The sequence below is a fragment of the Papio anubis genome, chromosome 13 (assembly GCF_008728515.1).
Source record: "Papio anubis isolate 15944 chromosome 13, Panubis1.0, whole genome shotgun sequence".
NCBI classification, from domain to species: domain Eukaryota; kingdom Metazoa; phylum Chordata; class Mammalia; order Primates; family Cercopithecidae; genus Papio; species Papio anubis.
This window is the reverse complement of record NC_044988.1, coordinates 83,814,932-83,835,733: the sequence shown is the minus strand read 5'-3', so window position 1 is coordinate 83,835,733 and position 20,802 is coordinate 83,814,932. Positions and strand designations below refer to the sequence as shown.

At 46.7% G+C, this 20,802-nt stretch overlaps 1 protein-coding gene across 4 annotated transcripts in view; it reads left to right on the top strand.

The window, feature by feature from the left end:
• The window catches only part of WHRN (whirlin), a 102,663-nt gene that overhangs the window by 61,756 nt on the left and 20,105 nt on the right, over window positions 1–20,802 (top strand). For all 4 annotated transcript variants that reach the window (XM_021927229.2, XM_009188211.3, XM_003911324.4 and 1 more), the window contains 4 exons: window positions 15,954–16,156; window positions 17,341–17,377; window positions 17,818–18,030; window positions 18,839–19,048. In XM_021927229.2, the coding sequence (XP_021782921.2) occupies window positions 15,954–16,156; window positions 17,341–17,377; window positions 17,818–18,030; window positions 18,839–19,048 (663 nt within the window). The remainder of the gene's footprint in view (window positions 1–15,953; window positions 16,157–17,340; window positions 17,378–17,817; window positions 18,031–18,838; window positions 19,049–20,802) is intronic.

Sequence of the window (20,802 nt, the reverse complement as noted above, 5' to 3'; positions counted from 1 at the left end):
TTTTTCATGTTTAGCCACATTTGCTTTATCTTTCTATTTTTCTCTTCTCCCTTCTAAAGCACTGGAGTTATCTAGCTCATGCCTCTTTATTCCTAAATACTTCAGTATTTTTTTTCTTTAAGAACAAGGACATTCATTTAACATAATCACAGAACAATGATCACAATCAGGAAATTTAGCATCAGTACAGTGCCATTATCCAATCTACATCGCCCCAACGTTTGCCATTTGTCCCAGTAATGTCCTCTTGTAGCAGTTCTTTCTGCTCCCAGTCCAGGAGCCAACCCAGGATCACGTGTTGCATTTTGTTTTTATGATTGTTTAGTTTCATTTAATTTGGAACAGTTCCTCAGCCTTTCTTTATCTTCCTATGACATTGATATTTTTGAAACATTCTGGCTCGTTATTTTGTAGAATGTTTCTCTATTTGGGATGTCTGATGGTTCCTATGATTGGATTAGGTTATGCATTTTGGCAGGATCATGCTAGCTGTGATGTCAGGTCCTTGGTGGGTCCTGTGATGTCAGTTTGTCCCGTTATTAGTGAGGGTAACCCTGATCACTTGGGTAAGTAATGTCTGCCAGGTTTCTGTACTGTTTTTCCTTTTATAATAAATAACATATTTTCAGGTGATATTTTGAGACTGTAAATATTCTGTTCTGTGTCAAAATTTACCTAATAGTTTTGCCTGATTCAGTTGTTTTGCAAAATTTTAAAAACCTCACTTGGTATTTTACTGTATAGAGGAGCTTTATCCTGTGATTTATTTATTTATAAGTATAAATATGGATTCATGCTTTCTTACTTTGTTATTTATTATTGGCATTATTTACTTTGATACTTAGAATGTCCCAGATTTGGGTATGGCAGAACCTTGAGCCTGGCTTCTGTGTCCATTTGACATGCATCTGTCATTCTTAGGGAATTTCCTTACTTTCTGGCTCAAGAAGATGGTTCAGGCTCATCTTGTACTTTTCCTGCCCAGCCTTGAAACCAGCCATTCTCCACTAGGCCATGATTTCTCGCAGTGGGGAATGGCATTTAGATATCAAGGTCTGGGGGCTAGATGAGTTTATTGCTACTGAGGTGTCATGACTAACAGACCTTTTAGTGGACAAAGCTAGGAAATATACATGCCTGCATTTGTATGCACAGTCACCCCTTAAACAATGCAGGGCTTAGAGGTGCCAACCTTCCCACACAGTTGAAATTCACATATAACTTTTGATTCTCCAAAAACTTAACTATTGATAGTCTACTATTGACCTGAAGCCTTACCAATAGTCAATTAACACATATTTTGTATGTTATATATTTATATACCATATTCTTACAATAAAGCTAGAAAAAGAAAATGTTAGGAAGACAATCATAAGGAAGAGAAAATACATTTATAGTGACTTACTGAATGTATTGATTCCATAAGTTTACATTGTCTGTTTACAAGATGAATCATCTGTCTGAAATGGTGGTCGAGTGTAGCTGCAGACCTCCATCTGTGGCACGTATTAAGCAATGCAACTTTTTCTTATAATATTATGACTTTCTCTGCTTCTTGGGAGCACTTCCAGCATCACTAGTGGCACTTCCTAGGGGGTCCTATGTTATTCAAGCTTTATGGTAGTGCACCAAATATGTTGAAAAATATAGGAGAGCCACAAGAGACCACTTTTTACTATGATATGCAATTTACTGTAGAGACAGACTGCTCATGCAGAGATGATGAGCAGCACACGGCGTTTTAAGCTGATGCTTTCAAAACTTGAGCACACTGAACTAGTAACAGAAGGTGGCTATGAGATTATTACAGTACTACCATGTGTACTTCTGTAAATTTTATGCAGTTATGATTTAATACTGCAGCTTTTTATTTGTTTATATTTCTCTTGACTGTGAATGGTGCCATGTATTATCTGCAAGTGTTTGTGTATGTAAGTTTTGATAAATCTTAGTTTTTTAGGTCGGGCGGGGTGATTTGCACCTGTAATCTCAGTTTGAGACCAGCCTGGCCAACATGATGAAACCCCATCTCTACTAAAAATACAAAAAAAATTAGCTGGGTATGGTGGTGCATGCCTGTAGTCCCAGCTACTCGAGATGCTGAGGCGGAAGAATCACTTGAACCCAGGAGGCAGAGGTTGCAGTGAGCCAAGATTGCATCACTGCACTGAGCCTGGGCAACATTGTGAGACTAAATCTCAAAAAAAAATTCTTTTTGACTTTAAAAACTAATAGATTTGTGGCTGGGTGTGGTGGCTTAGGCCTGTAATCCCAGCACTTTGGGAAGGCAAGGTGGGCGGATCACTTGAGGTCAGGAGTTCAAGACCAGCCTGGCCGACATGGTAAAACCCTGTCTCTACTAAAAATACAAAAATTAGCCAGGCATGTTGGCGTGTGCCTGTAATCCCAGCTAGTTGGGAGGCTGAGGCAGAAGAATCGCTTGAACCCAGGAGATGGAGGTTGTAATGAGCTGAGATCACACCACTGCACTGGAGCCTAGGCGGCAGAGAGACTCCAGAGGTCTCAATAAATAAATAAATAAAAATAATAGATTTGTGTATATTTTATGATGGTAAATGATAAAGTAGACTATCTACATGTACTTTATGCATTCATAACATACCTTTTTCTTAATTTTCTCAATATTTCTAGGCTACATGATTCATCTGTTTTTCCAAATTGTCACAAATCTCCAAAAAAATTCCAATATATTTAAGAATCTGCATGTGAGTATACCTACACAGTTTAAACCCATATTGTTCAAGGGTCAGCTGTATACATATAATACACACACACTCATATTCATACATGTGTGTACACATATATCTGTATGTATGTGTGTACATACAGATATACATGAAATACAGATATTTCAGTATTTGTCTACAACATGAGTTCACTCATACTGATACCTCCTCTTCTAGGCAACATTGCGTAGTTCTTCCTAGCTTCTCCCATTTCTTCAACAGTGAGAAATCAAGATCCTACCTTAAATGTTTACATATTTGCCCAATTTTACAAGACACAAAAGTAGTTTCAGAATTGCCATGTGAAGTAGAGCTTCTGATTTGTTTGCAGTTTATTTTTTCCTTAAACTGAGGGTTTATAGTCAAAGTACTCTGTTACTTTAGTTAGTTATTTTGCTTCCTGCTTCAGCTGAATTATGTTATTCATATGAACGAGGTTCATTTGTTTTTGCTGGCATCGAATAGGGTTTCCCCTTGTCTTTATTGATTTAATTTTACTTTCTGAGTGCTAAAGCATCAAAACTATACAAAAAGGTGCACTCAGAGTATGACTCCCCACGTCTCTTCTACCCATTTTCACCCACTCCTTAAAGGCACCCAAATAAGTTTTTGGTTTATTCCTCTTGTTTCTTTTTGCAAAAATAAGTAGATTTATATCTATAAGCTTGCTTTCTTCTATAAAAGATAGCATGCTATAGATATTCTTTTGCACTTCATTGCACAATATCCTGGAAATGTTATGTCAGTGCACAGAGGTCTTTGTCATTCTTTTTGACAGCCATGTGTACTCTGCTGTGTGGCTATACCATACTTCATCCAACCGTCCTCCTCTGTATGGACATTTAGGCTATTTTCAGTGTTTTACAATCACAAACAGTGCTTCAGTGAGTAACTGTGTGCATATGTATTTTATTACTTTGGGAACTATATCTTCAGGGTAAATTTTTGAAAGTGGGATCCTGTTGACTGGGCGCAATGGCTCATGCCTGTAAGCCCAGCACTTTGGGAGGCCGAAGCAGGTGGATCATGAGGTCAGGAGATCGAGACCATCCTGGATAACACAGTGAAACCTCGTCTCTCCTAAAAAATACAAAAAATTAGCCGGGCGTGGTGGCGGGCGCCTGTAGTCCCCGCTACTCGGGAGGCTAAGGCAGGAGAATGGCATGAACCAGGAGGCGGAGCTTGCATGGAGTCGAGATCATACCACTGCACTCCAGCCTGGGCAACAGAGCGAGACTCCGTCTCGAAAAAAAAAAGTAGGATTCCGTTAAGTGTTGGACCATCCTGAATTCCCACCAGCTATGTAAAAGTGTGCCTGTTTTTCCATAGCTGACAGTCACTGTAAAGTTTTAAATTTTTTTCTCAGTCTGATAGGTGAGAAATGGTATCTTGATGTAGCTTTATTTTGCAATTTTTTTTTTTTCTTTTTTGAGACAGGATCTCAATCTGTCACCCAGACTGGAGTGCAATGGCACGATCTCGGCTCACTGCAACCTTCGCCTCCCAGGCTAGAGTGATCCTCTCATTTCAGCCTCCCAAGTAACTGCGACTACAGGCATGCACCATCACACCTGGCTAATTTTTTGTATTTTTTGTAGAGATGGGGTTTCACCATATTCCCCAGGCTGTGCAATTTTCTTATTATGGGTGAAGTTGAACATCTTTTCATATATTTAATGGCCATTTATAATGTCTTTTTTGTAACTTGTTCATGTCTTTTATTATCCTTTTGCTCTCAGGATTTTGGATCTTTTTTCCCCTAAAACTTAAGAATTCCTTAAATATTAGAGCTAACTGGCTCTTTATCTGTGGTATATATTGCAAGTGTTCTCTCCATGTGTCTTAGTCAGCTTAGGCTGACTGAAATACCAAAGACAAGGTGGCTTAAACAATAGGACTTTTGTAGGCTGGGAAGGCCAGGGTCAAGGTGTTGGCCAGTTCAGTTCCTGGTAGGGGCTATCTTCATGGCTTGCCTTCTTACCGTGTCCTCACAGGGCCAAGAGAGGACTCAGGTGTCTCTTCATCTTCTTAAAAGGGCACCAACCCTATTGGATTAGGACCCCACCATTGGATTAGACGGTAACTGTATTTACCTCCCTATCTTCAAATACGATCAGATTCAGGGTTAGGGTAGGAATTTTGGGGGAACACAAACATTCAGCCCATAACATGCTGGTTGTCATTTTCTTTTGACTTTGCTTATAGAGTTTTTAATACAAAAGTTTTATATATTTTATATCTAATTAATCCTTTCTTTTGTTGAATTTGAGTCAGGTTACATGTTTCCTTATGCCCAAGGTATAGATGAACTTACCTATTTTTTCTCTTAATGCCTATAAATACATTTTTCCTTTAGACCTCTGATCTGTTTGGCATTTAGTCTTATGGAGGGTATGATATATTTTATCTTTTTCTAAATAGCTACCCATTTATCCTACTACTGTGTATTAAAAAGTCTGTCTTTGTCACAGTGATTTGTAGTGCCACCTTTATCATACACTAAAATTTTGTGTGTCCTTGGGCCTGTTTCTAGTCTGTTTCGCCGTCTGTCTGTCTACTCATGAGTCAGTGCTACACTGGTGTAATTACGGAGGATTTAGAGCAGGCTTTAGTGCCTGGTAGCTTCTCTAGTAGCTTTTCTCTATCAGGGTTTTTCATAGCCATTCTTGCATTTTATACTTTTAGATTTTAAAACAGTTGTTTTTATTTTTAAATAACAAAAAGGTTTTTTTATTTTTTATTATATTTAAATAATAAGATTATTTTATGTTTTAAAATTAATAGATTTATTTAATTTGTTTATTAGTTTTGAGATGGAGTCTCACCCTGTCGCCCAGGCTGCAGTGCAGTGGTGCAGTCTTGGCTCACTACAGCCTCTGCCTCCCAGGTTCAAGCCATTGCCTTCACCTCCCAAGTAGCTGGGATTACAGGCGCCTACCACCATGCCCGGCTAATTTTTGTATTTTTGGTAGAGACGGGGTTTCACCGTGTTGGCCACGCTGGTCTTGAACTCCTGATCTCAGGTGATCCACCCACCTTGGCCCCGCAAGGTGCTGGGATTACAGGCGTGAGCCACTGCGCCTGACCAATAGATTTATTTTTTTAGAGCAGTTTTAGGTTTACAGAAAAATTGAGTGGGAACTACAGAGTTCCCATTATACCTCCTCTGCCCCAACCCTTCCCAAATACATTCTCCCCTATTATTAACATTTCGTGTTAGTGTACAAGAGGTACATTTGTTATAGTTGATAAGCCAATATCGATAATATTTTTATTAGTCCATACTTTATGTAAGAGTTCACAGTTCAGTGGATTTTGATTGATACATAGTGTCATGTATCAAACAGTGTAGTGTCATACGGAAGAGTGTCACCCCTCTAAAAATCATCTGTGCTCTTCTTCTCATCCTTCCCTTAGCCTCAGGCAACCACTCATCTTTACAGTGTCTCTATCAGTTTGCCTGTTTCAGAATATCACATAGTTGGAACCATGCAGTGTGTAGCTTTTTCAGACTGGCTTCCTCCTCTTAGCAGTATGCATCGAAGGCTCTTCCCTGTGCAATTTTATTTTTCCCCATGAATTTTTACTGACTTTTCTAACAAAAGTTCATTGATGTTTTTGTTGGGATAATGTTAAGTACGTAAGTGAGCTGAGAGAGAGCCAATGTCTAGATAATGCTGAATCCTTTCCAAGAAAAGGGGATATTTTATTTGTTGAGTCATTTAGAGTGTTTTAGGAGTGTGTGAAGTTTTCTTCATATAGGTGTTGTACATTTCTTGTTAAGTTTATTCCTTGGTAGTTTTTTCTCTTCTGTTGCTACTATAAATGAGGTTTCCCCTTCCTTCCATCCTATCTTCCAACTGGTCACTGTTTGTGTCTGTGAAGGCTGTGGACCTGAGCTTAAGAACTTGATTCTTGCAGGTCTGCAGAGCAGCTTGAAGCAGGTGGTAGACTGGGTTCTGGGACAGCTTTGTCCCAGCTGCCCAGGGAGCCTTGGACCTGTGACACCCCTCGTCTACCTCTCACCCTAATTTTCTTTCTTCCAGAATGAGGGGCTGGATTAAATGCACACCATTTCCCAGAGTGTGATTCCAGCAAAAACAAAACCGATTTGTGTTTTTACTTCTCTGTCTTCCCTTTGATCGTAAAAATCAAATGCTCCTTCCCTGCTGCAGCCTGTAGAGCTGGACTGCATGTACCCAGCCTCCCTACATGCCCTGGCCTTATCAAATGCAACCTTTACATAAATGGAAAATGTCTCTGGCCTGTCTGCAGGAACCAGAATGGGGAAGGGACTAGGTTGTTTGTACACCTGCTCATCTATTGATTTAATTGTTTATTCATTCATTCATGGATTCCGTCAAGCATTTGTCAGGTGCTTCCCATGTGCCATTCAAGGGGGGTGCAGCACACTGACTTTGAACTCTCTGCCTGTAGTCTAGTACGATCTCAAACTGTGGGGAGTGCTGCAGGGTGCTCTGGGCGAGGGGGATTAGTGATACCTGCCTTGGAGTTGGAGAAGGCTTCTTGGAGGAGGTGTCATTTGAGCCAAGACCTGAACGTTCAGTAGGTGTTATCCAGGTGAGGAATGAAGGGAAATATGTTTTGGGCAGAGGAACAGCGTGTGCTGAGGTCTGGAGTGGGGAAAGGGCTCCATCTGTTGAGTGAACTGAGAGATGGCAAGTATGGATGGATTGGGAAAAAAGCAGTGGGGGAGGGAGGTGTGAGATGGGTTGGGAAGCTAAGGCCCCTTTCAGGCTAGGTAGAGGAGCTTGGAAGCTACTGGGGAATTTTAAAGGAGGATGTGACAAGATCAGATTTGCAGTTTAAATGAATCTGTCTTCTGCATAAGGAAAGTATTGGGCAGGGTGGTGAGAGTGGAAGCAGGGAGGCCACTTAGGAGGCTGCGGTAGTGGTCCAGGTGAGAGACGAGGATGTCTGGGATCCGAGTGGAGTTAGTGAAGGTGGAGGGTTCTTTTGGAAGGGAAGGTAAAATCCACTGGGCTGATGATGGATCCAGTGGGTTTGGAATTTTAGGATTGAGCAATGAAATGAGGAGCCCTGGAGAAGGACCAGGCTTGGAGGAAAGAATTGGAGAAGGTCAGGGGTTTGATCTGGGGCTGTGTTTAGGCTTGTTCAGGATGGTAGCCATTAGACACATGTGACTAGTGAAATGGAACTTGGGTGACTAGGGGAGTGAATTTTTTATTTTATTATAAATTTAAATAGTAGTTGCTAATCTCTTAGACAACCTAGTTATAGAACATTTCCATTACTGCAGGTCTGGGTCTCAGAATAGCAATTGGTTTGGCTTCAAATCCTGCTCTGCTACATCCTTGCTGGGTGTCCTTGGGCTAGTAACTTCACCTCTCTGAGCCTCACTGCTGTCATCTATGAAACACGGACCCTTCCATGTCTCAGGTGGTGCCTATTAAGTTCAGAGCGAAACTGTACAAGATAGCTGGCCTAAGTGAGGCACTTGGAGGTTGGTAGTTGTTATTCTTTCTGTGTTTCACCTCTGTAGTTTCTCTAAGTTTACTTTGGAAGCCAGATTTTCCTGTGGGAAGAACTCGGGTTTGACCTTGGGCAAGTTCTTTTCCCTTTCTGGCCTCAGTTTTGATTGATGGCTGGGCTAGAGCAGGCCTTCATTGAAGCTGCCTGTGTGGTGAATACAGTAAGCAGGTACTGACAACGGATCTGCCAGTGTCAGAAGAGGGAACTGGAAGGAAGCATGGACCATATTGGGAGTCAGTGTGCCTTAGCCTTGCCGGGTCCATCCATCCACAGGGTTTCTGGTTAGGTTCTGCCTTGTGAGAGCTCTAAACCAGAGAGGGTTGGGTGCAGAGCTCACCCAGACCCAGCCCATACCGAGCTTGCTCCAGGAACCGTCTTCGTGATAGCCTGCATCTTTTTATTTTCTTTTTCAAAATATGGACAAGGTTTACTGACTTCTGAACTGTTGGGAAAAACTAATGTCTCATTAAAACTGCATTGCTCACTTGTAATGAAAGAAAAAAAAAACAGCCCATTAAAGTTTTATACCTGACATGGAAAACTATTAAAGATTCATAATTGCAATAAAACTCTTTAATAGAATTTGAATTTTCCTTGTGATAATGCTGCAGTCAACAGGGTCCTCCCTTGAAGCCGCAAGATCCGTTTTAACACAGGCTTGGGAGGGTGCTGAAGGCAATCTGAAATCGGCTTCTTTCAGGCCTTCCCAGCGTGGCTGGTGCAGGTGCACGCGGCCTGGGAGGATGGATTCCCGTCTCCCAGCTCAGCCTGGGGATCAGGTTGTTGGCAGGCTTCTCTCCTAACAACTTCTGGCGAGGGAGCTTGAAGCTATTGCCATTCTGCCACAGGTTCTTCCTGCCAGTTCCCTTCATCGGGCATGAATACAGCACCTACTGAGTGCATGGCTTAAAGCCCAGGCTGGGAGGGGTAAGAAGTACAAGAAGGGCAGGTTAACTTTTCTTAAAGGAGAGGGTGGTATTGGTTTGTGCAGGGGCCTTGCTGGCTGGTAGAATGAAGGCCAGATCCCAGCTCTTGTTACTCTACTTCCTGTCCTCAGCTTCCTCATCTGTAAAATGGGGTTAACGATATGAGCTTCATGGGTGTGGTCAACGTGTGTGGGTCAGTGGAAGCCAAAGGCAGGGCCCTGGGGAAGGTAGGTGGAAAGGTAGGGGGTGGCACTGAGAGACACTCTAGAGGTAGAATTGCTTGATTTGGTTGGTGAGTGATCAACTGGTGAATTCAGAGATAAGCATGACTTTCAAAAATGCATTTATTGCATTGTGACCCCGTGGAGACCCATGCAGTTGCTGTATGTTAGCTACTTGTTTATGTGCTTCATACTTGTTCATTCGGTAAATATTTATTGAGCACCTATTATGTGCCAGACCGTGTTTTAAGTGTTGGCAATACACTGGGGAATGTATTAACTCATTTATCAACCAGGTACTGATGTTATCTCCATTTTCCAGAGGAGGTAACTGAGGCACAGAGAAGTGAAGTCAATTACCCAAGGTCACACAGTGAGTAAGTGGCAGAGTGTAGAATTAGTCAGAGACTCCTGGGTCTGTGCTCAGAAACACACACCAGATGGCCACTGGCGTACTTTGCGCAACACACTAGCTGTTAGTGGTCTTGTTCCCATTTTGGGAAGGAAGGCTTAGAACAATGAAATTATTTTCCTCAGGTCTCTTAGAGACTAAGAGGGGACTGTTAACCCAGCGAGGTCTACTGAGTGTTTCTGCTGTTCCAAGGGCCTCCTCTCCTCCTGGGGGCTCCTGCGCCTGCCCCAGACCTAAGGGAAGTGAATTCTCTGCTTCCTGGTGGTTGGCCAATTTCAGGGAAATCAGTATCCTGTCCTTATCGAAGCCCCACCGTGCTCTTCTCAGAGCGTCTGAACATGAGCCAGTCGCTCAGTGGGCTGTGGATGATGGAGGAGTCTTTCCTCTGCCTTAAAATGAAGGGCATTCCGTGGTCCACCCTTCGCTCCTCCATCAGTGGTGACAAATAGGATGCCCATGGTGACAAATGAAATAAAGCTGCCTTTATTCGTTTATCCTTCCGTGTCCTCCTCATCAGTGCCCTGCAAGCAAGCTGAGCAATATTAGACACTCGATCACACTTGGCACCTGTCTCTCCTATCCCCAGCACGTCCTGTCCCAGTGAGCTCTGGTGGAGGGATGTGAGTGTTTCCACGGTTTGTCCCAGGGTCTGGGCTTTGCTATTGCCTAGTTTTGTGGCCCTAGACATGTCCCTGTCCTTTCTGGGCCTCGGTCTCTGCATCTATAAGAGACGCCTTGGAAGGCCCCGATGGATACAGCATCTTTGCCTCTATTTTCTGTTTTATTTTCCTGTGCCGTCTAACTCTGAGTTGGCTTCGGTGGGTAGGAAAAAGCCACACTGCAATGAACAAACAAACAGAGCTCTTAGTTTTCTTTGGGAAAGAGTGAGAGTAAGATCTTTAAACATACTGCCTCCAAAATCACATCACACCAACCAAAGGGAAAGGGGAAGCAAACAGAAGTGAGACCAAGAGAGGAGGAAGGCCAGGTTCCCCCATCTGTTCACCGTTTCCTAAGTATCTCCCACACGCCAGTGCTGTGCTGGGATGAAGGTGGCATAGGGTGGTAGGAAGAAGATGAGAAGATTGGGCTCAAAGGCTGGTTCATTTGTTTACTTCCAGTACGACCAGTGACCTTGAGCAAGTCGCTCAACATTTCTGAACCTGTCTCCTCCATTTGGAAGAGAAGCGCATGAGAAGCCATGGAGAGCCTCACGTGTCTCAGGCTCTGTGCAGGGTGGTCCCATTTGATTCTCACAGCTACCTGGGAACTGGTGGTAGTATCATGCCCATCTTACAGATGACAAAACTGAGACTCAGGTTGTACTTGAGAGCTGTGTGGGACCACTCAGCTGCTATGTCATGGTTGCCTGGCTTTAAAACTAGAGGCTGCAGTGTAGGGATGGGACTCCACACTCCACTGGCCACATGGGTGACACTAGGACACTAGCAGCAGGGAAGACACCAGACTTGGTTGAAAATGGTTTGTGGACTCTACATCACAGTGAGCATGTAGACTGCTCTTCTGACAGGGCTCCTAGACCTGGGGAAGCTTTCCAACAAGTAGAGGATAAAGGGAGCGAGCTGGACACAGAGAAATGGGAGCCACTCAAAACCAACTCAGATGCTGCGGAGGGCCCCGTGGAGACCCTGAAGCCGGTCCCACCTAGCACTTTGGTTTGAACACAGGCTCTGGAGGAAGAAGAAACAGGAGAGGATTGAAAAGAGATTGGGAAGATGGGCTTACATGCCCCAGTACATCAGGGTTTCCCAAGTGTGACTCCCATTTCACAGCCGTTCCCTAGCCGGATTGCACAGGAATCCGTGCTGCCTCTTCAAATCTGGTAGGGAGGTATTTACTTAACGGGCATGAGGACAATATGACTAGCACAGCCAACCTGGGATTTCACGCTTATTAACGCCTAGGATGAGGCTGAAGTAAGTGGGATGCTGGGTAATTCCCGGGACTCAGGTTGCATAAGTGCCAGGTGCCAGGCTCAGGGTGAGGGAAGTGACCTAAGTTTGGAAGCCACAACACTAAATCAGCCCCCTCAAAAGCCACAGGCCCCAGAGGTGACTGATAACTTCACCCCAGGGTGGCTAGATTTTCAGTAATAAAAATACAGGATGATCATTTAAATTCGAGTGCAGATAAACAATGAATAAAATGTTTTCAGTATATATATGCCCTATGCAATATTTGGGACATACATATATTTTTAAAGCATTTGTTTATCTGAAATTCAAGTTTAACTGGGCATGCTATATTTTATCCAGCAATCTTCCCCCAGCCTCATAGAAGGCCAGGTGGATGCTCATGGAATTGAGTTGTCACCTCCCCTCACTGCCCTCCTGGCCTGGATCCACAGGAAGAGGCTTACATACAGAGGGATGCCCTTACATAGCTGGTCTCTTGGATGCCAGTTCCTTTAATTAAACTGCAGGGATGAAATAAAGTATGTTAAAGGAAAGATTAAAATTGATTCCCTTAGCGCAATGAAAGCGAAAGCTATTGAGCGGGATACTTAAGGAAACAAAGCACTTCCACGATGAAGAGTGCAGCCAGCTCCAGCTCAGAGCAGCAGGTGGAAGTGGAGAAGATTCCTGCCCGGCAGAGATGAGAGGTGGAGCTGCCACATGGGGAGGTGGTTTAGCAAGTTGGGTGCCAGCGAGCCCAGCAGGAACGAGTTTCTCCTCACTCTCAGTGAGGCCTGAGTACCTGGGAGAGCTGCACAGCTCTGCCTCTTAGCATCAGAGAAAGCCAGCTGGGAGAGAGAGGGGAGGAGGGAGCTGCAGAGGTGAGATAGGGATGGGGAGTATCCACACCTGCATGCATAAGCACTGACTGAGTGCCTGCTGGGTACCAAGCCCTGAGCCAGGTGTTGGGTCTTGTCTCAAGCTCTTTACAGGGAGACCAACCGGGGTTGCCTAAGTTCTCAAGGGCCCTGGCTTCTCAACCAGGGAGCTCAGAGACATAGAAAGGGAGAAAGAGAATTGCAGATATTGCTGGGGACATTGTGAAAGCATGTGGCATTGAGATGCTGCTGACTATAGATATTTGGAGAAGGACAATCCTGGGCTAGGACTCCCTTTTTACTCCCAATGAAAGTGAGGCACAAAAGCTATTGTGGGTTTTGTGGGGCCTTGTCGTAGAGTTAGGATTTGAACCCAGGTCTGATGGTCTTTGAAACCCTTAATCATAGTGCTTTGCTTTGCTTCCTCCTAGATTGTGAGGGGTCATGGGAGGTGTTTAAGCAGGGAGAGATGTCATCAAAACAAAAAGTTGGTGAAATTAATCTGACACTGGTGGGGCGCGGTGGCTCACGCCTGTAATCCCAGCACTTTGGGAGGCCAAACCAGGTGGATCGCCTGAGCTCAGGAGTTTGAGACCAGTCTGGGCAACATGGCAAAACCCCGTCTCTGCTAAAATACAAAAAGTTAGCTGGGCGTGGTGGTGTGCGCCTGTAGTCCCAGCTACTCAGGAAGCTGAGGCAGGAGAATTGCTTGAACCCAGGAGGTGGAGGTTGCAGTGAGCCGAGATTGCGCCACTGCACTCCAGCCTGGCAACAGAGGGAGACTCAGTCTCCAAGAAAAAAAAAAAAAAGGAAATTAATCTGGTACTATGTCTGTGGCCAGTTTAGATGTAAATGCACAGTGAGGAGGATGCCAGCTCGGGAACGTGGGAGGGAGCAGGTAGGAACCCAAGTCAGGGGGCTGATGGGGGTGGAGGACGGGGTTTGCTGAAGGATCTGCTCAGGGGGGTAAAGGCAGAGTTGATGATGGGGTAAAGTTTTCAGATCTGGCTGCTACAGGCAGGGAAACGATGACAGCGCAGTAGCTTTGGACACGCTGGATTTGAAGCGATTCACATGGTCCCCAAACAGCGCTCCGGGCAGCAGCCCAGTAGTAGAAAGCAGAGGGGCCTTGGGGCTGGCCTGACCTGGGTGTGCAAATCAGCACTCCTTTTCAGTAGCACTGTGACCACAAACTATGTGCTTAACCTTTCTGAGCCTCAGTTTCCTTTCTAGTGAAATGGAGAGCCATGATACCTACTGTATAGGATGTTGGCGATAAGGAGAAAACACATAAAGAGACAAAGAAGGCTGGTGTAATGTACATCTCTGAGCTGCAGCAGAGATGGTCCTAGAGTTGGAATGGACGGAAATGCGTGTCTTTTTATTAATCTGATTTTTTTTTTTTTTAAGACAGAGTCTTGCTCTGTCACCCAGCTAGGCTGAAGTGCAGTGGCACAATGTCGGCTCACTGCAGTCTCTGCCTCCGAGGTTCAAGCGATCCTCCCGCCTCAGCCTCTGGAGAAGCTGGGACTACAGGCGCACCACCTCGCTGGGCTAATTTTTGTACTTTTAGTAGAGACGGCGTTTTGCCATATTGGCCAGGCTGGTCTCGAACTCCTGACCTCAAGTGATCTGCCCACCTCAGCCTCCCAAAGTGCTGGAATTACAGGCATGAGCCGCAATGCCCGGCCTCATCTGATGATCTTTTTAATTGAATTCCTATTGTGTGCTGGGCCCTGGGGAGACAGTGTGGAGAGGCTGAGGGGAAACTCAGTCATCACACAAAGCTGAGCTCACCCTTGATCGTGAGCTAAATGGAACAGGAGCAGGTTATCCTGCTCAGTGCAAGCATCCCAGCGCACAGTAGGCATGCAGTAAATGGTAGTGAATGCTTGAAATGCAGCACAGACCCCACTCTGTTAGGGTCATGGAGGCAGAGGCAGCAAGCCTCCCCTGAGCATGTCAAAGCCGGTGCAGAGGGGAGAGGTCAAGTCTGTCTTTGTAACCACTTTCTATACTGGAAACTCCCAACTGGGGTGAGGCATTCAAGAAAAGGCAGGGAACTGGGGAGCAGGGTTTTGATTCTCAGCTTTGTCATCCCGTCTTCTTTTCTCCTAAGCTCGCATTTGTCTTACCTTTTCCAAATCTTTGAAAAATGCTGGGTAAACCTAGGGGAGTTGATTATGTGCTCTCAGCAGGCCGGGAAACTGGGGAGAAGGAAAAACAGCCAAGAATAACCAGCATTATGAGGCTGCCCTTCAAGGCCTCAGTAGCACATGACCCTGGGCAGCCCTTTCCCATCCTTGGACGTCAGTTGACCCATTTGTGAAAGGAACCCCGAGTTTAAAGGTGCAGTCCCATCATACCCTGCAGCATCTTCCCTTTCAGCCCCTTCTATTTTTGTCACATATTTGTTTTTATTGGAAGGTTAGTTTTATTTTTGCCTCTATTTTTAAATTCCTTCATTAAAAGTAATTTTTTTAAGAGAGAGGATCTTGCTCAGTTGTGCAGGCTGGAGTATAGTGGTGCAATCGGAGTTCACAGCAGCCTCGAACTCCTGGACTCAAGCGATCCTCCTGCCTCAGACTCCCGAGTAGCTAAGGACTACAGGCACACACCACTGTGCCTCGCTATTATTATTATTTTTAATAATAAAAATAGTCTCACTATTGCCCAGGCTGGTCTGCAACTACTGGGCTTAAGCAGTCCTCCCACCTCATTCTTCCAAAGCTCTGGGATTACAGGCATGAGCCACTGTATCTGCCAGAAATATTTTTTTTAATTACAAAATAAAGCTGCGTCATTGTAAGAATCTAAGCCATATGTACTGCTTTAACAGAAAGCTAGTTTTCTCATTTATTGCTGTTTCTTTTAGTAGATTAAAGTGTTGTTTACATTTTAAGGTAATGTAAGAATGCGTGGTTGAGGTAAAAACCTCAACAATGTAAAAATGTAGGAGGAAAATTACGGATGTCCGCCTTCATGGCTTGCCTCATCCTACCCCAGCTTCACCCCCACCTTGGCCCTGAGATGACTGTTGTTTCTATAAGGGGATCCTTGGGAATGTCATCGTAGACCCACCCACCCCTCAAAGCCATTGCTGAGTCATGGGGATGTGCCCCCTTTTAATGACAAGAGCATGGACTCTGGGTCAGGATCAGAAGGCCAGCACTGCTGTTGACTTGCTGTGTGACCCTCAGGCATCCACACATCCTCTCTGATCCTGGATGACCTCCTTGGCAGGCTGGCCCAGAGGAGAACTGGGATCTGGGCTGTGAAGTCCCTAGCGTGAATCCTGCAAACAGCTCAGGTGACTGTGTTGTGTGGTGGTCTTGGCAGGTTGGGGACCAGATTCTGGAAGTGAATGGGCGGAGCTTTCTCAACATCCTACACGACGAGGCGGTCAGGCTGCTTAAGTCATCTCGGCACCTCATCCTGACAGTGAAGGACGTCGGAAGGCTGCCCCACGCCCGCACCACTGTGGACGAGACCAAGTGGATCGCCAGTTCCCGGATCGGGGAGACCATGGCAAACTCGGCAGGGTCTGGCCACTCTGCTCGCTCCGATCTCCAGACCCCAGGCCATTTCTGAAAGCCAGTGATAGCCACTTCCCATCCCTCCACCGCCCTGGCTCTCCTCTCAGCCTGCAGTCCCCACACCAGGGCCCTCCACTGGCAGGACATGACCTGGGCACATCCCTCTCCTCTCTTGGCCTCAGTTTCCCCACGGAAAGCTGAAATACACATCCAATTGTCTCATTCTTTATTTGTCCCCAGGCAAATTACTTAACTCATTCTTCAGACCTTAATTGCTTCATCTAAAAAGTGGGGACCATAACCCTGCCCTCATCCCATATCTATCTGTGCAGGTGAAAGAGAGGGAGGGAGAGGGAAAGAGAGAGATGCTTTGGGGTGTATTTGGCCAGAGGCCACCACGCTGGAGCCCATGAACAAATCTGGGTGAGAGGGTCTTAAAGTCATAAATGAAGATCCAGTTGCCAGGTGTCTGCATAGTTGCCAACAATGTAATGTGCCACCTTTTGATCTTCATCAGAAATCTTAGCCCAGTGGCCCCCTGGCCAAATACACCACAGATCATCTCTCTCTCTCTCTCTCTCTCTCTCTCTCTCTGTGTGTGTGTGTGTGTATGTGTATCTCTGTGTGTGTGTGTCTCCCCCTTCCCTTCCTTTCACCTGATTAGTATTAAACATTTTTAAAGTTACCTGCCAACATCTATAAAGACACCAGGTTTTCTATAAAAAAACTGGATTTCTGGATGCTTCTTAAAATCAGGAAGTCTGGCAGCCTGAGCCCACATGGGCTGGAGCTGAGCCGCACCTGCGAGTTGCATCTGGGATCTCCAGTTCACTGGCCCCTAAGCTCCTGAGGGTTGGCCTGACCCTGAGGTTGCCAGTCAATCACTATTTCTTCCCTCCACTCCTTGTGTTACCTGCTAGTCCTGCGGGGTTGGCAACGACTCAAGAGCCCACCCTGGGTGGTTTTGGAGGTGCCGTCCACACTGCTGATTGGGAGACTGGAAGCTGCCAGTCTGTCCAGAGTTTCATTTACCCCTGAGTAGCCCCCAGACTGAACTGGCAGCGAGTGGCGGCCACGATGTATGGTTCTCTCGAAGCTTTGCTGTTCCTGCCCCGAGTCACCCTGTCCCTTGCCCATGCCCATTTGATCTGCTCAGATGTACAACTGGAGACGTGTGTCTTTCCCCACAGGTTTCTTGGCGATCTCACAACAGAAGGAATAAACAAGGTAGGGCATCCTCTAAGGGGTATCCTCTGCTTCCTCACAGCTCCCTGAGTGAGGAGGTCTGGCCAGCCAGAGGGTGCCGAGTGGCTTACACTTCCTCATTCTGACTGGGCAGCCCCTTATCTGCCCACCCCCCATCCCACTTATCTATGACTGACTGCTAGGTTCTGGGCACCACCCTGGCACCAGGGTTGATGGCAGTGAACAGAGCAGACCAGGTCCCTGCCCTCATGCAGGTTATACTCAGCGAAGGAGGTGTAAAGACAAAACAAATTCTAATTAAGAAAGATAGTACTATCAAGGCAAGGTACTGGGGGTTATGAGTGAGAGTAACAAATGAGACACCACACTTAGACGGGATGGAAGGGCAGAGGGGGAGTGGCATGGCCACTCAGCTCTACAACAGCTCAGAATTCCTGGGCTTCTGTCTTTCTGTCTTGCAGCCAGGATTTTACAAGGGCCCAGCCGGCTCCCAGGTGACCCTGAGCAGCCTGGGGAACCAGACACGCGTGCTGCTGGAGGAGCAGGCTCGGCACCTGCTGAACGAGCAGGAGCGCGCCACCATGGCCTACTACCTGGATGAGTACCGTGGCGGCAGCGTCTCCGTGGAGGCCCTCGTCATGGCCCTGTTCGAGCTGCTCAACACCCATGCCAAGGTGACCCGCACCGTGCCTCCCAACTGGCTTCAGCGTTTCCGGGGCTCTGCATCCTGCCCTGCCCCCGCTCCTTTGCTGAGAACCTACAAGGGGTCAGGCCTGAACTGAACCCTGGGCAGAGACCTGGGACTGAGGCAGCCTCCCACCCCTGGGAAGCTCACAGACTCCTGGGGGAAACAGACATTTAAAGCACCCTGTGATTGGGGCCCTGTCGAAGTGGCTTCCAACGCTGAGTGCATAGAATCACCTGGATTGCTCTTAAAAGCGATGCTCGGGCCCCATCCTAGGCTGGTTAACACCTCATATCTGGGGATGGGAGCCAGCCGTCAGTCATCTTCACAAGCCCTCCAGGTGACTGTGCTGTGCCACCAGCTTTGAGAACGCTGCTCCAAGCTGTTTGAGGTCCAGAAACCGTACAAAGGAAGAGGTGGTGAAATCCACTGGGAGGGGTTGTTTCGGAAGACTTAACAGAGGAAATAGGATTTGGAGACGAGTATTGGAAAGGGTATTCTGGGTGGAAGGGACGGACAGCCAGAGGCTTCGTGGCTTGAAATGTTATAGTGTGTCCAGGGAGTCACAGCCACGTGTGCTTGCCGAGAAGGTGACAGGGAAGCAGGAGTCAGATGATGTTAGGCCCGGTGTCCAGGTGACAGTGTTTGGCCTTTCTCTTGAGAGCACTGGGGAGCCAGACAGTTAAGGAGGGGAGGCAGGGTCAAGTTTGCATGCCAGTCTTTTGGGGGTAGCAGGACCCCTGTTCCACCTTCTGGTAGCGCTCCCTGCTGAGTGCCCCTTTTGTCCCTGCCTCCAGTTCTCACTCCTCTCTGAGGTGAGAGGCACCATTTCCCCGCAAGACCTAGAACGCTTCGACCACCTGGTGCTGAGGCGTGAGATTGAGTCCATGAAGGCGCGGCAGCCCCCAGGCCCTGGGGCTGGGGACACCTACTCCATGGTCTCCTACAGTGACACGGGTTCATCCACAGCCAGCCACGGCACCTCCACCACCGTCAGCTCGGCCAGGGTGAGCTTCCCCTGCCTTGATCCTGGCTTAGTAGCCAGGGCAGAGTTAAGATGCTGGCTTTGGAGTGAGACCAGCTCGAGTTCGAATCCCAGCACCACCACTTACCAGCTGTGTGCCTTGCCTCTCTGAGCCTCAGTTTCTTCATCTGTAATAACCTAATAGTTGTTGAACGTCTACTGCATGCCAGGCATGGGCTCTCGGGGACAACAGGTGAACAGGAGAGATGTGGCCCTGCCTCCTGGGGCTTGCAGTCTGGGAAGCTGGGGAAGAAAGGTGAAAAAAAAAGTAGGTAATTAGGCAAATAGAAAAAGATCATTAGAATCCTTGGGAATGCCTCTGGCATGGTGCCCACTCCCGCTGGGCACTCAGTAGATGGTAGTGGGCGTGGTAACTTGGACTGTGATTTTTATTTTCCTCAAGAGGCCACCCTTTTGTCTCTGGAGCCCAAGCCCAGTTTTACTTTTTTTTTTTTTTTTTTTTTCCTGAGATGGTGTCTTGCTCTGTCACATAGGCTGGAGTGTAGGGGCGCAATCTTGGCTCACTGCAACCTCCACCTCCCCAGGTCAAGCAATTCTCCTGCTTCAGCCTCTTGAGTAGCTGGGATTACAGGTGCCTACCACCACGACCAGCTAATTTTTGTATTTTTTGGTAGAGACGGGGTTTTGCCATGTTGGCCAGGCTGGTCTCGAACTGCTGACAACAGGAGATCCGCCCACCTCGGCCTCCGAAAGTGCTGGGATTACAGGTGTGAGCCACTGTGCCTGGCCCCAGTGTGACTTTCTTGTAGACTCACCAGCCCCCTAGCAAAGCATCTGGCCATCTCAGGGTATGGTTCTGCCCCCCTGGATGCCTGGAGGCAAATGAATCCCAGGAGGCCTTTGCAAGGAAGGGACAGGAGGATATGCCTTGTTACCTGTCTTGGGAAACAACTGGTTATTAGGTCCATGCAGTGGAAGAGTCGGGGCTGGAGGTCAGGAGAGCTGACTTGACCCCATACTCTCCTCTGTGCCCTTGTTTCTCACCTTGAGGTCATTCATCACCACTCTTCTATGGAAAGGGAGTGGGGAGAGTAATGTTTCTTAAGCAGGCAGTTGCTCCCAGATGCTGAACTGAGAGCTCTTTCTGGAGGAATCTCAGACTGGAGGCAGATACAGTGTTAGCTGTCTTGTTAAATGGGAGAGTAGAAGCTCAGCAGTGTGCAGTGGTGGCCAGGGTTGCAGACACAGGTGGTTAATGAGTGAGGATGAGCTTGCAGCCAACCAGGAAATGGCCCGGGAGCATGCACCCCTCTCTTTTGCAAACTCGAACTCCTAGTGTGACTTTTCTTTAGCCCTGGGGTTCTAGGTTTCTGAAGGTGATTCTTTTATACTCTTTTACCTCTATCCTTCCCATCCTGAGTTGCCATCGTTTCCAAGGGTGCTCATTTCCTTCCTGGGATATCCCCACAAGTTGCCCTGCATGCCTCTGGGGCTGGACATGGCTGCAGCAGCGGCAGTTTCATGTTCTGGGACAAGCAGATCACTTCTGGGGCAGGGAAGAGGCTGTCCTTCACCCCAGGCTCTGAGCACATACTTTGATATGGCATTTGGGTGAGGATCTGGTTTAAGGGTGCAGGTCCTTAGCCTGATGACTGTTTCTGTCTAAGATGGGCTCCACTGAGATTGGCCTTGATAATGTTCAGGCCTCAGCAGCCATGAGCCACTGCTCTGAAACCTGGGAAAGTGCAGACTGTGCTTCTGCAATGGTCCGTTTAG